At 44.0% G+C, this 15041-nt stretch overlaps 1 protein-coding gene across 1 annotated transcript in view; it reads left to right on the forward strand.

The window, feature by feature from the left end:
• Nucleotides 1–7183: 7183 nt before the first annotated feature.
• The window catches only part of LOC311001523 (sialoadhesin-like), a gene marked incomplete at its 3' end in the record, with an annotated part of 102708 nt that continues 94850 nt past the window's right edge, over nt 7184–15041 (forward strand). The window contains exons 1-2 of the mRNA XM_083992609.1: nt 7184–7254; nt 7326–7361. Of these exons, the coding sequence (XP_083848735.1) occupies nt 7224–7254; nt 7326–7361 (67 nt within the window). The 5' untranslated portion in view covers nt 7184–7223. The remainder of the gene's footprint in view (nt 7255–7325; nt 7362–15041) is intronic.

The raw sequence follows: 15041 nt of genomic DNA on the forward strand, positions 1-15041 counted from the left end.
AAAGATGTCACTCCCTCCCACCGGTTGTGTCTTTAGCAACAGAACAAGGACGTGGTGGCGCTGTTGCAGGTTCACTTCACAGACGTTTACTACGGACCAGACGTTACCATGGAAAAAGAACATTACAACACATATCACTATTCATTACTACTTCCTACATAAAAATATAGTCCATACACTACTGGAGTTACCAAAGAAACCGAAACTTCCCAGCTTTCCAAAATGCGCAATCCCGATGTGTTTTCTGAAACTTGAGAAGATCAGATACATCCCTAAGGGCTCCCTGTAAAACCTCACCCAAGTCTTACAGATACCATTAAATGAGTAGGCTATTTAGATACCAGTATTAGCCTTTTTTAAAAATATCTATTTCAATCGTGCTATATTACAACCGAGGTGTGCCTTGAAACATGGGTTCAATCACACTCCTTTTACTATGATGTTTGTAATTACTTGAATGATGCAGCTCCCTGTTTATGTGAACACTTTTATTTTCAGTATTCGCTGCAAACGAATGTATCACTGCTTTAATAGAAAACCAATAAAACTGTTGAAATGAATGATACTGTCTCATATTCAGTGGACACGTCTCTACTAACAGCAGCAGCTTTAATGGTCAGTTTACAGAATAATAATAATTAATAGGAAGCAGCAGAATTGTTGAAAGAAAAAAAAAGAGAAACTTTAAACCCAGATAACATTTAAATTTGTTTCTCTTTTGCTACAGAATTTTTCTTAATTTTATATCTGGATTTGTCTAATTTTACTAAACTGAGATAGAATTAAACCTTGTTGTTGTGTTTTCACTCTTTTTTCATTTCATTTTCTTCATAGATAGTTTTTAAACAGCAGCCTCTGGACTACAGCATTGATCCAGTCAGATGTCATCACTGTGGTTATTCAGACATAACACACTTCACTTCAATACTTAGATGTGGATAAACACGTCTGTGTGTATAAAATGTGCATTTCTTTTTACCCGGTCCTACCTGTGACCTGCCTCTGTCTGTCTGCTGATTCAACAGATGTACGGTGGCCCTGAGGACTCACAAAGGGTCAGAGTCAACAGGAAGTGAGTGCTGTTTTCCCTCCGAGTGTCACTCGCTCAGACTCAGGTGTCAGAGCCTGAAACATGAAGCTAAAACCTTCTGAACCATCACAGGTCACAATCCCCTGGTCTAATTAAACCTGTGTCATGCTTTGAGCCCCGCCCACCACCCACCCACCTGTTCAGGTAGAAGTGAAAGAGCAGAGAGCAGTGAGGTGGTCAAAGGAAAGACAGTCCTGATGGTCCGTCAGAGGGTTCAGGACAAAGATGAAGATGTTTATCGTGCTTGTGATGCTCCTTCATTCATTTCTCGCTCTCTTGTTTTCTAGTAGTCTCGCTGGCCAGACCCTCCTCCAGAGAAGAAGAAGGGTCTGGCTGCTCCGCCTGTGATTCTGCGATCAGAGAAAAAAACGCTCTGGCCGTTTGGAATTCTTTCAACCAGTCACAATCGTTGTGATCGGCGCCGTAGCGGTAACGGCGCGCTTGCAAAATATTGCCGGTTGGAAACTGGATTTGGGTCCGCCGGTGTAACGACGGTCGCCAACCGTTGACGGATGTTTATTCTTTTGTTCGGTTTAACTGCGGTCGGAAACAGCTGACAGATATTTCTTCCTCTGTTCAGTTCAAGACACGGATGTATAATTAAGCAATATCACACGAGAGGGAGTGCTGTTGTACTGTATATCAGCACGGCTGTGATTCGGTCGTAGGCACGAGGCCGCAGGCCGAGTGCCGCAGATAATCACACCGTGCTGATATACAGTACAACAGCACGACCTCGAGTGTGATATTGCTTTTATACAACAGTGCTACCAGCGCATTTTTAGAACAGTAATAAACTACAAGAGATTATGATTTGTTTGTTTATTTAATCATTTATTTGGCTCCGCCAACAGAAATAGTTCTGCAACTGGAAGGGAGACAAGGCTGTTGCCAGGCAACACATAAACATTTCATACTAGCTTGCTACTAGCTACAAGCTTCTCCACCGAGCTGCTTCCAGTGCTGGTTCTGGTTCTGAGCCCGTGTCTGATTAGCACCGGAGCAACAGGACCAGCGTGAAGACACAGAGACGTTATCGATACCGTATTACATTTGTTTATCATCTATGTAATCAATATAAACACAGTTGAAGCTAAGTAGCTGAGCTACGTGGCTAACAACAGCTAACGCTAATATCAAAACACATCACCGTCAAAACGTAGTTGCCCCCGCGGCGATTTTTTCCCCAGCCGGGTTTAGTAGAGATTTATCTCCAATTAGACGGACCAGGTCAGGTCCAGGTTTTAATGTTCAGGTCCGTTTATAACTGTAGCAGCAGCAGCAGCAGCAACAGCAGCAGCAGCAGCAGAGAGATGGGGCAGCTCCTGTATGGGGAGCCTGGCTCTGACTTAGCTCCTGTCCAGCTGAACAGCGGAGTGATCATGTCTGTGAAAAGTCCCAGTGCTGTTATACTGTATATCAGCACTATGGAATGTCTCGTTGTCCAATCAAATTGCTCGGTTGGGACCGGTCGGAACTAGCTGTTGTATAATAGCTCTATAATGTAGTCAGCTGGAGTATCAGGCTTAAAGGGATAGTTCAACATTTAGTCAAACTGGCCCATTGCCATAATCCCTATAGTCACAGCAGTAGGTTCGTTACCTTTAATTGTCGGTGCAAGCTGTTTTTAGAACGGCGGAGCAGAGCCGTGAGCTGCTCAGAGCTACGCTACGGAGGCTCATTATGGGATTTCTTGGTTTTCCTCATCAAACTCATCAAATACACAATCCAACAACTCCACAACGCTCTGGTGGACAAGTTGTGAGCTGCACATTCACCACGCTATGAGATAATAACACAACGTTACGAAACTAAGCCGTTTTTGAGGTAAATAACAGAGACTGCTTGCTGAAAAACTGTCCCTGAAGGCAACGTGCATCAGTGGTTTTGCATGAATTTCCCTCTAAAACAACTCTGTGTGGTAACGTTGTGTTATTATCTCATAGCGTGGTGAATGTGCAGGTCACAACTTGTCCACCAGAGCGTTGTGGAGTTGTTGGATTGTGTATTTGATGAGTTTGATGAGGGAAACCAAGAAATCCCATAATGAGCCTCCGTAGTGTAGCTCTGAGCAGCTCACGGCTCTGCTCCGCTGTTCTAAAAACAGCTTGCACCGACAATTAAAGGTAACGAACCTACTGCTATGACTATAGGGATTATTATGGCAATGGGCCAATTTGCCAAAATGTTGAACTATCCCTTTAATCAGCAGCATGTGTTGTATCCAGGACAGTGTGTCTCTTTTTTATATTATATTCTTTGCTCTTGCTTGTTGTTTACCAATGCTGTAACAACTGAATTTCCAATAAATGGGACAAACAAAGGTCGACATGACATTAAACCTGATGGAGATGAGTCTTCAAATGATGGATGTTGTCTGAGGGAGGTGTCCAGTGAGCTTGGAGTGTCATCAATATGTTGCCATAGAGACTCGGACTTGGAAGAGTCACAGAAAGGCAGAGAAGTGGACGTCCTTTGGTCACATGACAACTGATTGACCCACGGACATGTTTTGGTGCAGCCCACCCACCACTGTTGTTAACTTTGGTTTCAGTACATTGCTGTTATGATGGTCTGCTGTTCACACGGGGATGAAAGTTCTCTGTCTCGTAGTCTTCTCAATCTTTCGGACATGATGTTGTCATGGTTACAGAGGTGTTAATTGTGCAGATATTTGATGACCCTAGCTGCGTTTCCATTACAGATTTTCGCAAAATAAAAGCGATATTTCTGAAACTTCGAAAAAGTGTAATTGCCATTTGCGGGTGTTTCCATTGAAAGGTATTTTGCGAATGAGCCTTAATGCGTCTTGCGTTTCTATGGTGACGGCACAGCGATCTCAGCTGCCGACAGCTGTTGCTGTTATTGTTTTTAACAAAGACGAAAACAGCGCTTGATTACTGAAAGGCAAAGCCCGTGTGGCGCTGCAGCGGCCACAAGTAAGGGCGCACTCACACGGGCCAGTTGTTCCGCACCGTGCTGAAGCCCGAATGCCCCCCCCCCCCCGTCCCCCGCTGGCCTGCACTCACACCACCTCGAACCCAAGCTGCTCAAGCACGGTTGCCTCCGTTGATACAGAGGGATTATTTGTTTACCAACACGGCGGATGTGCGCTTTAACCTGACTGCAGAAAGAACGGAGCCTTTTAAACACCAGAGGTGATGAGGCGCTGCCAACAAGGCGGTTGTGTGTGTCCACACACCCGTACTGGTTTATGTGACTTAAGGTGACATTTCGGCGCAGGAGGGAGTGGGAGTGTGGATGCGAGCCAAATCTCCTTCAACCATGCACGAAAAAGGGGAATGATAAAGGTTTTTCTAATTTAATGAGAAACAATGCCCAGGTCAGCAATGCATGACAAAAAACATGTGGTTCATTTGTCCTCTCAAGTCACATAAACCAACACAGCGTGGACACACAACTCCGCTGACGCCGGTGACGTGTAGAAAAGAGAAAAAAGTGTTTCCATTACACTTTTGCGATACATGTTTGTATCGATACGTCTCAAAAACCACCTCATGAGAGCATAAAAGCTTTGTAGCGATATTTGAGAGTTTTTTCGAAATGTAGGTGTTTCCATTACCAGTTTTTAATTTCGATATTTAGGTTTTGCGCATTTCAAGGGGTAATGGAAACGCACCTCCTGTCAGTTTCAAGTCTGAGGACACGGACAGCTGTTGCCGTGGTGATGGCACGTCTCTGTTTCCTGGTTCCCGTTTTAACCCATAGTGAACGTGAGCAACACAACCTTCATGTTTAAAGCCTGACATTGAATGTAACGATCATAATAATCCATTTTATTTATGATGCGCTTTCACAAGTGTTCAAAAACACTGACATGAGCATCATTATAATACAGAGCAGTGAAAGAAATAAACGTCAAATAGGAGAACAGAAATGTGCATTGAGATGCAGAGTCAGCAGGTTTTTAATGTGTGACAAAGTGACAAAGTGAGTGGGGGCTATTTGTGTGATAAGGTCATGTAATCTGATGGTGTGAAGACACGTCCAGCTCACTTCCTCTGAAGCCCCCTCTGTCGTGTGAAGCTGCTGTTTGTGACAATGCGAGGCCTCGTTTAGACGATAATAATCTACAGACATCTTGGTAAAGATGTTCTCTGTAGTGAGTGTGAGTGTGTCACAATAAACAATTTAGAATTAAAAATTGGGTTAGGGTTAAGTTTAAAGGTTGTAGAACCTGGACCAGTTAGGAACCTCGTTTGGCTAGAAAGACCAAACACTGGGCTGTGGTTAAAAAGCACAAACATCATTTATTTACAATAATTTACAAGAATTTATTTGTGATTGGCTGGGTTTTGGATGGTGGTAGCAGTAGCACGCAGCTTAGTCCTTGGGGTTTTAAGGAGATAGGAGGAGGAGGAATGGAGGGAATGTCAGAACAGTGGATATGTGAGGAGTAAGTGGGGGCAGTTCCATGGAGACGTTGGTGGGTGAGGAGGGAGACCTTATACAATGCAGAGTAAGGCAGGGAGCCAGTGGAGTGCTTTGAGAATGGGAGTGATATGGTTGAATTTTTGCACACCCTCATCAGGATCCTAGCAGCACGGTACTGAATGTATGGTAACTTTTGGATGCTCTTGCTAGGGATCCCGATGAGGCAAGGCAAGGGCAAGGCAAGGCAATTTTATTTGTATAGCCCGTTTTTACAAACAGTTTGTCTCAAAGGGCTTTCATGGCATCATAACAACATCATCTGTCCTTAGACAGGAGAGGAAAAACTCCATGGAAACCCTTTTAACAGGGAAACATTGGAGAAAGCTCAGGGTGAGCAACAGAGGAGGGATCCCTCACCCAGGACGGACAGACGGGACAGAGATGTTGTTACAGACAAGAAAACAGTTTATAGTTTATGACAGAGAATGTTGGAAACATGGAAAAGTTAAGGAGAGCTGATAGAGGCAGCTTCTGGTGGGAGGAAGGGCAGGGAGAGCAGGCCAGCTAACTGTAATGGGAGGACTGGGTGGCAGACTGGTTCATGGGAAGGGAGGGCAGGCCGGTCTAACAGCAGGGGAAAGGGCGGGAAGGGGGGGATGCAGGCAGCGGTTGTTGCAGAGAGATGGAGCTCCGGTGGATCTGTGGAAACACAGAGAGAGTGCGAGACACCAAGGCCAAACCAAGTGGCCTGATAACAGCAGTTTGAAATGCAGGTGGAACATAACTAGCTTGAAGGAAAAGGTTTATCACCTGGGTCATGAGGAGGCTGATGGCAGCAAGACTGGACTTTACTAGGGCTGTGGGGAGGGGGTCCAACACGCAAGTAGATGGTTTCATCTTGGTGATGATGGCCTCAACTTCCTGCAGTGTGACAGTGGAAAGGTGGCTGAGAGGTCTAGATGGTCCAGGCAGTGTGTTAGCAGTTAGAGAGGTAGGAATGGCTGAGGTGCTGGGGGGACTGGAGAGGAGGGAGCGGATAGTTGGTATGTTATTCCTGAAGTTGATGAACTTATTGCACTTTTCCACAGTGGAATCCGAGTGTGAGGTCGTTTGCGGCTGGAGAAGGTGGCTGATGGTGCAGAAAAACTGCTTGGAGTTGCCAGGGTTGCTGTTGTTGATGACGTTAGAATAAAACTGGGATAATACAATTCATTTATAACATACTTTTATGTGTTCAAGGACATTGATATGAGCATATTTATAATACAGAGCAGAGTGATATGAAATGAATTCAACAAAACTTTAATAGAAAAACAGAAGTGTGCACATATAGATGCTGAGTCAGTTTTTAATGTGTGACAAAGTGAGGCTGTTTGCTGTGAAAAGGTCATGTTATCTGATGGTGTGAGGCTGTGGTCAAACAGCAGAGGACAGAGATGACACCCGGGTCACTTTCTCTTCCTCTGTTCTCAGAAGCAATGTGAGGCCTTGTATAGACAATCAATAATCTATAACTGATCATCAATCATGTTCATTAAACAAGCTGACAGAGTAAAGTCAAAGAGCAGAATCTCTGTGACCAGAATCACAGCAGTGTCAGTGTGAGGGTCAGTGAAGGCATCATGGTGAAGATGTTCTGAGTGTGAGTGCAGCAGAAACCACAGAGGAAGGAGGAGGGTTTAATGTACAGTGACTAGAGCTGATCAGAGAGCAGCTGTGACTTGGTTGGAGAGTCAGGATGGAGGAATCCTCTCTGCTCAAGCTGCTCTGTGAGTCAAACTGCTGCAACTTTGTTGCTTTACACAAAGAGCCTGTTTGTCTCACTGTTGTGTCTCTGCAGGTCTGATGTCTCTGCTCTGCTGCAGCTCCACCGCAGGTCAGTGAACGCCTCTTTTCTCAGTCTGATATGATCAACAACAGGATGAGCTGAGGTCGTAGCAGTGACTGACCTGTACAGGAGCCTGGTTAATGGTTCAGTGAACAGGTCAATAATTTGACATCAAAATATGCAGGTACAGTTTGTCTCTCTGAACTAAAGCTGCTGACACCTGCAAATTCAAATGTGTACATACAGTAGGCTACTCATGCAGCAGCTTCAAGTGCGAAACAGAAATTAAGTACACGCAGTTGAGCCAAAGTCCAAGAGTTAACACTCATTGATATTTTGGTTGTTTTTTTGTTTTTTTAAAATCAAATCTGTCGGCCATTTCTTCTAAATGTCACAAATGCGTACAGAATGTGAATACTTGTGACAGCTCTGCCTACCGATAGGCTAGATCAGTTACACTTCACAAGACAGACCGTGTTTCCCACAGAGTCAGGTGTACAGTAAGTGGAACGACCTCTGTGCGGCAGCCTGCCAAGTGATTATTAACTTCTTGGCAAAATGGTTAGTATCGTCGCCTGCTGTGCAGGAGACCAGGTTCGAACCCCACCTGGGGCAGTCCGTACTGAGAGTTACGCAACGCAGAGGGCCAGATATCGGCTACAAAGATTCTTGTGTGGCACTGGTGCGCCTACACAGAGTCCACGCTGTCTCTGCAGAATTCGTTTCACCCGACTCTCGAGTGTAACTACTGGTCACTTCCCACGTATTTTCCCGAGTCTTAAAGTCTTACAGTACGCCCGATTCTGTGGGAGCCACAGAATCGGGCGTACTGTAAGTCTGCAGAGTCCTTCAAGGTTTAATTGTTCGAACACAAAGGAGTAGGTTTGATTGGGACATTGGTAGGGACGTAATAGTGCTCCAAGGCAGCACTCCTGAAAGTGCTGTTTTGTTTGGCTCTGTTTCTAATAATAATAATAATGGATCACATTTATATAGCGCTTTTCTATAGATGAAGCGATAGATGGTGGAGCGAGCCAACACTATGCACTGTGTAGCCCAGGACAGGTGCTGAAGTGTGGGAGAGGAGTCGAGAGACTGGGTGTCCGCAGGGTTTTTGCAACTTGGGGCCAATCAGGAAGGGCGGAGGACCGACATGACTAGGGGTCTCGGTCTCCTGGTACCTGTGCAGTCCAGGACCACGGAGGTCAGCGAGACCGAGAATGAGTCTGCCCTGGCTGTCTTTAATGTCTCGAGAAACGCGGTATTGTTCCACCACCGCCATGGCGGAGGTACGTCATATGACAACCAAGCCGAGGTAATCGTGTCTCGGTCTCGATGAACTCCGCTACTACACATGACACAAGTGGTACTCAAAATGTTTTGTAAAGGTTGGCAGGTCTGTAAAAACATAAAACTAAGGTCTTCATGGACTCAGTTTCACAGTCACAGTCAGTGAGTCAGTCTGGAGTCAGATCACTAGCTCCGCTGACTGTCTGATCACACATTGGGACACCTGGATGTTAACATCATTAATGTAAGTAGGAAGATGAGAGTCTGAGTTTTAATGTGTAACTTTATGTTTGAATACAAATAATCTGTTCTCAGCGCTTCTGACTGTGAGTCCCAACAGCTCTCAGCTGTTTAAAGACGACTCAGTGTCTCTGAGCTGTGAGGAGGACGACAGCTCTGCTGGATGGAAGGTGATGAGGAACTCAACCAGAGGACGACAGAGGACTCAGTGTGGAGTCGACTGGGGAACAACAACTGGTTCCTCCTGTAAGATCAGCTCCACCGTCACATGGGACAGTGGAGTTTACTGGTGTGAGTCTGGAGAGGGAGCAACAAGCAGCAGCAGCATCAACATCACTGTGACTGGTAAGATCAGACTGTGGAGTCAGTGTTGATGAAGCTGTGTGGAAATGGATCAACTGCTGTACTTTGTCTCTGTGTTGAGGTGGACCAGTGATCCTGCAGAGTCCTGTCCTCCCTGTGATGGAGGGACATGATGTCACTCTGAGCTGTCAATCAAAGGAGACCCCTCCCTCCAACCCCCCAGCTGCTTTCTATAAAGATGGCTCCCTCATCAGGACTGAGCCTACACGTCACATGACCATCCACCATGTCAACATGTCTGATGAAGGCTTCTACAGCTGTGACATCACAGGCCATGGAGGGTCTCCATCCAGCTGGATCACTGTCACAGGTCAGGAGGTTCACTTTGATTTCACCACATATTAGGGGTGTAAATAAATAGAATAAAACAAAATTGAATGTTAAAATACCATTAATTCATTCATTCTAGAGGAAAAAAACAACCTGGTAGCACTTGCCAACTGACAACTATTATATAAAACAAGAAACTAACATCAATGTAGGCTTTAAGCCAATTGCTTTAGTGATGTTTCTGGTCCTGTCTGTGTTCATGTCAAGAACCAGATTGACATATCGGGGTGATGCTGTCTTATAGTCTATGCGTTAACGATCGATCTCTCCAAAGCCTTTGTGAACATCCTCCGGCAGTTCTATGATGGTATGAATGCTCGGGTGACAATAGGGGGACAGGAGTCTGCCTCCTTTCCCGTGTGCACAGGGGTCAGGCAGGGGTGTGTTCTTGCCCCTGCGCTCTTTAACATCTTCCTAATATGTGTCACCTGGCTTCATCACCCTCCTCTACAGTTGTGAGGCGTATAATCGCCATGTGTCCTTGGAGCAGTTTCACATCCGCTGTCTTCAGCGTATTTTGGGAATCACTTGGCGTGATCGAGTGCCTAACACTGAGATCCTCAAGAGGACAGGCTGCAAGAGCATTGAGGCCACCATCCCTCACCATTTAGCTGTGGTGGCTAGGGCATGTGATACGGATGCCCCAGAATCAACTTCCTTGTAAAGTCCTTTATGGTCAGTTACACCATGGTCGCCGATCTGCTGGAGGGCAAAAGAAGCGATTTAAAGACCAAATGAAAACAGCACTAAAGAAGTGTAACATCAAGTCTGGGGAGCTGGAGAGCATGGCCGCCGACCGAGACACCTGGCGGCAGCTGTGCCTTCGTGGGACCCAAATACATGAGGAGGGGAGGCCGGTCCGGATGCAGCAAAAAAGGCAAAGAAGACGCAATAAATCAGCTACTGCCAGCAAAACTACTACTACATACACCTGTCCCACTTGCAACATGACCTGTGGATCCAGGATAGGATTATACAGCCACCAGAAGACCCACTCTTAAGACGGAAGTGGACGTCATCATCGGCTTTGATGGACAACAGCAAGCATGCGTTAACATGTTTGATGCGTTTCCAGCGATGAACCGCACATTCATGAAATATTAAATACCGTTACTCCCCTACCACATATATACAGTATATATATAGGGGTGTGGGGGGAGGCTTTTGGGGCTTTTTTTCCTTTCATTGACAGGACAGTTGAGAGAGACAGAAAATGGCGAGGCAGAGAGAGAGGGCGAATGACATGCAGCAAAGGGCCACAAGATTGGGGATTCAACCCTAACCCTAGAAAATGGTGACAGCAGTCCAAAGCCCCATGACGCTGCCCGACAGGATTGAAGCGGTGGGCAGAACTGTTAGCACTGCGATTGCAATGCGACTACTTGCCCAAACAACCCCCATCTTATCTGCTTTTGCAATCAATCAATCAATCAATCAATCAATCAATCAATCAATCAATCAATCAATCAATCAATCAATCAATCAATCAATCAATCAATCAATCAAAAAAACTCAAACCAGGTGAATCTCTCTACAGAAAGACCTCCTCCCTCAGCTCCTCCCCCTGCCTCCTCCTCCCTCCATCTTGTCCTCACTGTGCTCCGTCACCTGGTGGTCATCTGTCCGTACGTCGTCTCCACTGTCATCATGGTGTCTCTGTATCGACAGAGAGCCAAAGGTATCTATCTATCTATCTATCTATCTATCTATCTATCTATCTATCTATCTATCTATCTATCTATCTATCTATCTATCTATCTATCTATCTATCTATCTATCTATCTATCTCATCATTAACTCCTCTGACAGGAAGTGACCCACCTGTCCCCATGGCAACAGCACCACCCATCCCAGCAGAGGACAATGATGATGTCACGACGGTCACCACTGAGCATCGCTTCTGACCAGAGTTCAGTTCCATCAGTAAGAAGCTGAAACTTTTGTGTGTGGATCATATTTTGTAGCTTCCTGTAACAACAGTATGTGAAATCATCATCTTTAGTCAAAGTCCCGTAAGGACCCTGTTGTTATTTGTTTGTGGAATGTGAAAATTCTCCCGAAAAATCAGTCACATTTTTGGAGGCCTTGCCATGCCCTAAAACTCACAATATTTGACACACGTGTCAGAGTTTGGTGACTTTTGGTTTACTCGCCATTTAATTTTGAACGGTTCTCATGCAAGTTCAAATTCCCACTTTCCCACCTCATAGCGCCCCCCGGTGGTAACAGGATGTGACCACTTTTTACTTTAATATGTACTGATGTCACATAGTTGACCCCATTACGTAAGTTCATTCCACTTCTAAAACTTGCAGAACAAGTTGGTGAAGTTATATATTGAATGCTGTGACGCTACGAGTAATGGGCAGTGTGGCAGTGCGGCGACTATCTATCCCTCGCCACCAATTACGTTTGGATTTTTGATGGCTTTAATGAACTTGTATCATCATGAATGCATTTCTTCCTCACTAGTTTAGTAACAGTATTTCAATTTTGTGGTTGCTGTCGTAAGGAGTTATTAGGCTGCCTAATAACTCCTTCTCACCTTCTCACCTGTCAATGTCTCTATGAACAGAACTATGGGCTTCTTTTATTTATTTTGTCACGGTCTGGCCCAGAATAATGCTTGTGAGTCCGCTGTATCAGGTCCAGGCTTCAACATTTGCAGAGGCTGGGTCTTTGAGAACTCTGGCACAAACGAAGAAGCAGCTTAGAAACTGTGTAAATGGGCAATTGTCAGCTCCTACATACCTTATCCAAACTGCTTCAAAAGTTCTGTACATGATCAGAGCCCTACCCTCAACACCTCCATATGCTCATTGGCAATCTTGCTCATGTCACCCCCTTGTGGACACAGGAAATGCCATATTTAGTTCTTCTGTTCTTCTGTTCGGCCATTTTCTTCCGCCTTTTTACGGTCTTCTTCTAGTCCTTCATACTTTGTGCTATTTCAACAATTCATATATCAAAACGTGCAGCTTTTTCTGGACTTTATCGGATGTATTCAAATTTTTCATACTTTTTATACTTTTTCAAATATTTAACTTTTTCTGATTTTTTTCAGCTTTATAATGGGTGTGTGTTGCGTCTAACGAGCAGAGCTAGAGTGGTGCCAGAGTGGAGAGAGGCAAAAAAACATTCTAGAGTTTTTCTGGCTAAACTGTCAGCACGGCCACAAATTAAACTCTAGACAAATTCTTTTTCTCCAGTTTTGTAGCCACACTTGTCTTCTGGCTAAAATTCTGGTCAAAAATGCAAAGTCCAGAAAAAGCTGCACGTTTTGATATAGGAATTGTTGAAATAGCACAAAGTATGAAGGACTAGAAGAAGACCGTAAAGAAAGAAAACAGAAGAACAATAATATTTAATATTTAATATTTAATGCATTTTTTTCACAGCAGCAGGAGAAGGAGCTCAACTTTGTAACTTGCTGTTAAGTGCTTTTTAATTCATTTTAATTCACCAAAAATAGTCACAGGTCACAAAAAGTCCTCTTCCTACTTGGTGTGGCTAATTTCTGCACTTTCCTTACTTTTTTTCTTTAAGCAGAAGTCAGTGATCCTCTTATTAAAGGTTTTCTTTGCCTCTTGCATACTGTCTCTGTCTGTAGCCTAGTGGTTAGCTTGCTGGGCTGGAGACCTGAAGGTTTATGGTTCAAATCTTGCCTCAACAACAATTATAGTGAATTATTTTCCCAGTCGTCCTCTGTTGACTTCTGATAACTTGCTTCATGTTGAAACTGCTGCTCTCAGCCTGAAATTCACAGAAATTTTCATTCTAAGTCATTCAAGCTTGACTCTCAAGCTTTCTTGGTGTTGACACAATGTGTTTCCAACAGGTGCAGCTTTGGGCTTGTTAACTTCAGAGTGAGACAGAGTGCAGCTCATACACAGACAACAGTCTTTGCAATTGTGTGTAAACTGTGGCTTTGAGGCAAAGTCAAAGTCTATTGACCATGAGGTTGTGGGTTTGATTCCTACCTCTGTCAAACATTTGTATGGTGATCAGTCACTGCTTGCACTATTTGCTAATTCTGCAACAGCGTTCAGCTGCTTTCAGCATTCACACCATTTCCATTCTTGGAAATGTTTTTTCTAGTTTACATTGACATTGGCTGATTTGCTCGAAACTTCACAAGTGTGATGAGGGTATGCCCCTGAACTCACCTGCCCACATTTGGTTACTGCCCCCTGGTGGATGAACGAAACATTGTGGTTTTCCGCCACTACCAGATTATTTTCCCTGTCACACTTCACTCCACCGCCGCCCACAGTGGTGCAGGAGAGCGAATGCACAACTGCTTGCTGCTTTAATTGATTTTGTGACAGCTGAGGAGGAGTCAGGATGTCACATGTTTGTCCTGGAAACAGCTTGAACAGTGAATGTGTCAGAGAAACCCCTTTAACCACATGTAACTCCTTTATGTTTCAACAGTTCCTGCTGTCTCTGTGACTATGAATATGTTGAATAAAGATTTGTATATTTGAATCATTGCTGTTTTTGTGCTTCTGATCATGTTGAATAAAGTTTTGTATGTGTTTTGAATTGCTGTTGTTTCTTAGTGAATCATAACAACATATTGGTGAAATGAACAAGATTTGTACCAGAAAATTTGAGACTGATACAAATTTATCTGTCGACTGAATGTTTCCCATAATGCCATGTGTTACTAATCAGTTATGTGGAGATACCGTATGATTGTTTTTTTTGTTGTCAATGGACCCTGGAGTCTAAATTATGAAGTTTACTATTCAACTACTACACACATAAATAGCGCAGTGTTCTTTTTTCCAACTGATCTTGTGGAAATTTCCTTTAACTTGTGAGAAAGAAAATCATAAGTCCACTAAAGAAAGGTTTCACTTTAAATACTTTATTTTATCTTGCAAGAGGTGGACTGTCACACACACAAAAGTCTGCATGAGAGTGCACACTGGGGTTACACAGGCACAAGAGCGAGAAGGAGCCATGTGCTCCTCCTAGGAGGCGGCATCAAACATTGTCCAATAACATTATTGCATTCTTGCAGAATAAGTTTGCATAGTTCAAGTTTGCACTTAGCGCTTTTGACATATCATTGGGCTATTATAATATCAACTCATATGTAAAGGCAAGAAGAGAGTGGTTGTCTGTAGCTGAAGGTTTGTTGTGGTTTTTTTCACACCCCAGCATCTCGTTGACATCTCAAAGCAAAGCTCAAAGTTCACCTAAAGTTCATGAGCATACATCTTCAAAGTTCAATCAAGGGTCATAAAGATAAAAATTTCCATTACATTGATTCATTCTGTAAAATTGAAATGTTGTCTTCTATCTAGTGCTATCAAAGTTAAAATGGCTTAAAGAAATCCATTAAAATAGTCTTTGAATTTAAATATACTTTCTTTACTTTCCTGTAAATCACATGACTCCTCCCTCTGCTGTGACGAACCTGGGTGACAAGTTCACACAGACAGATCGACTCAGGTCACAGAAGAAGCAGAAGCAGACGGAGAAGGAGCAGAAGAA

Source organism: Trachurus trachurus, assembly GCF_905171665.1.
Source record: "Trachurus trachurus genome assembly, chromosome: 18".
Lineage (NCBI taxonomy): Eukaryota > Metazoa > Chordata > Actinopteri > Carangiformes > Carangidae > Trachurus > Trachurus trachurus.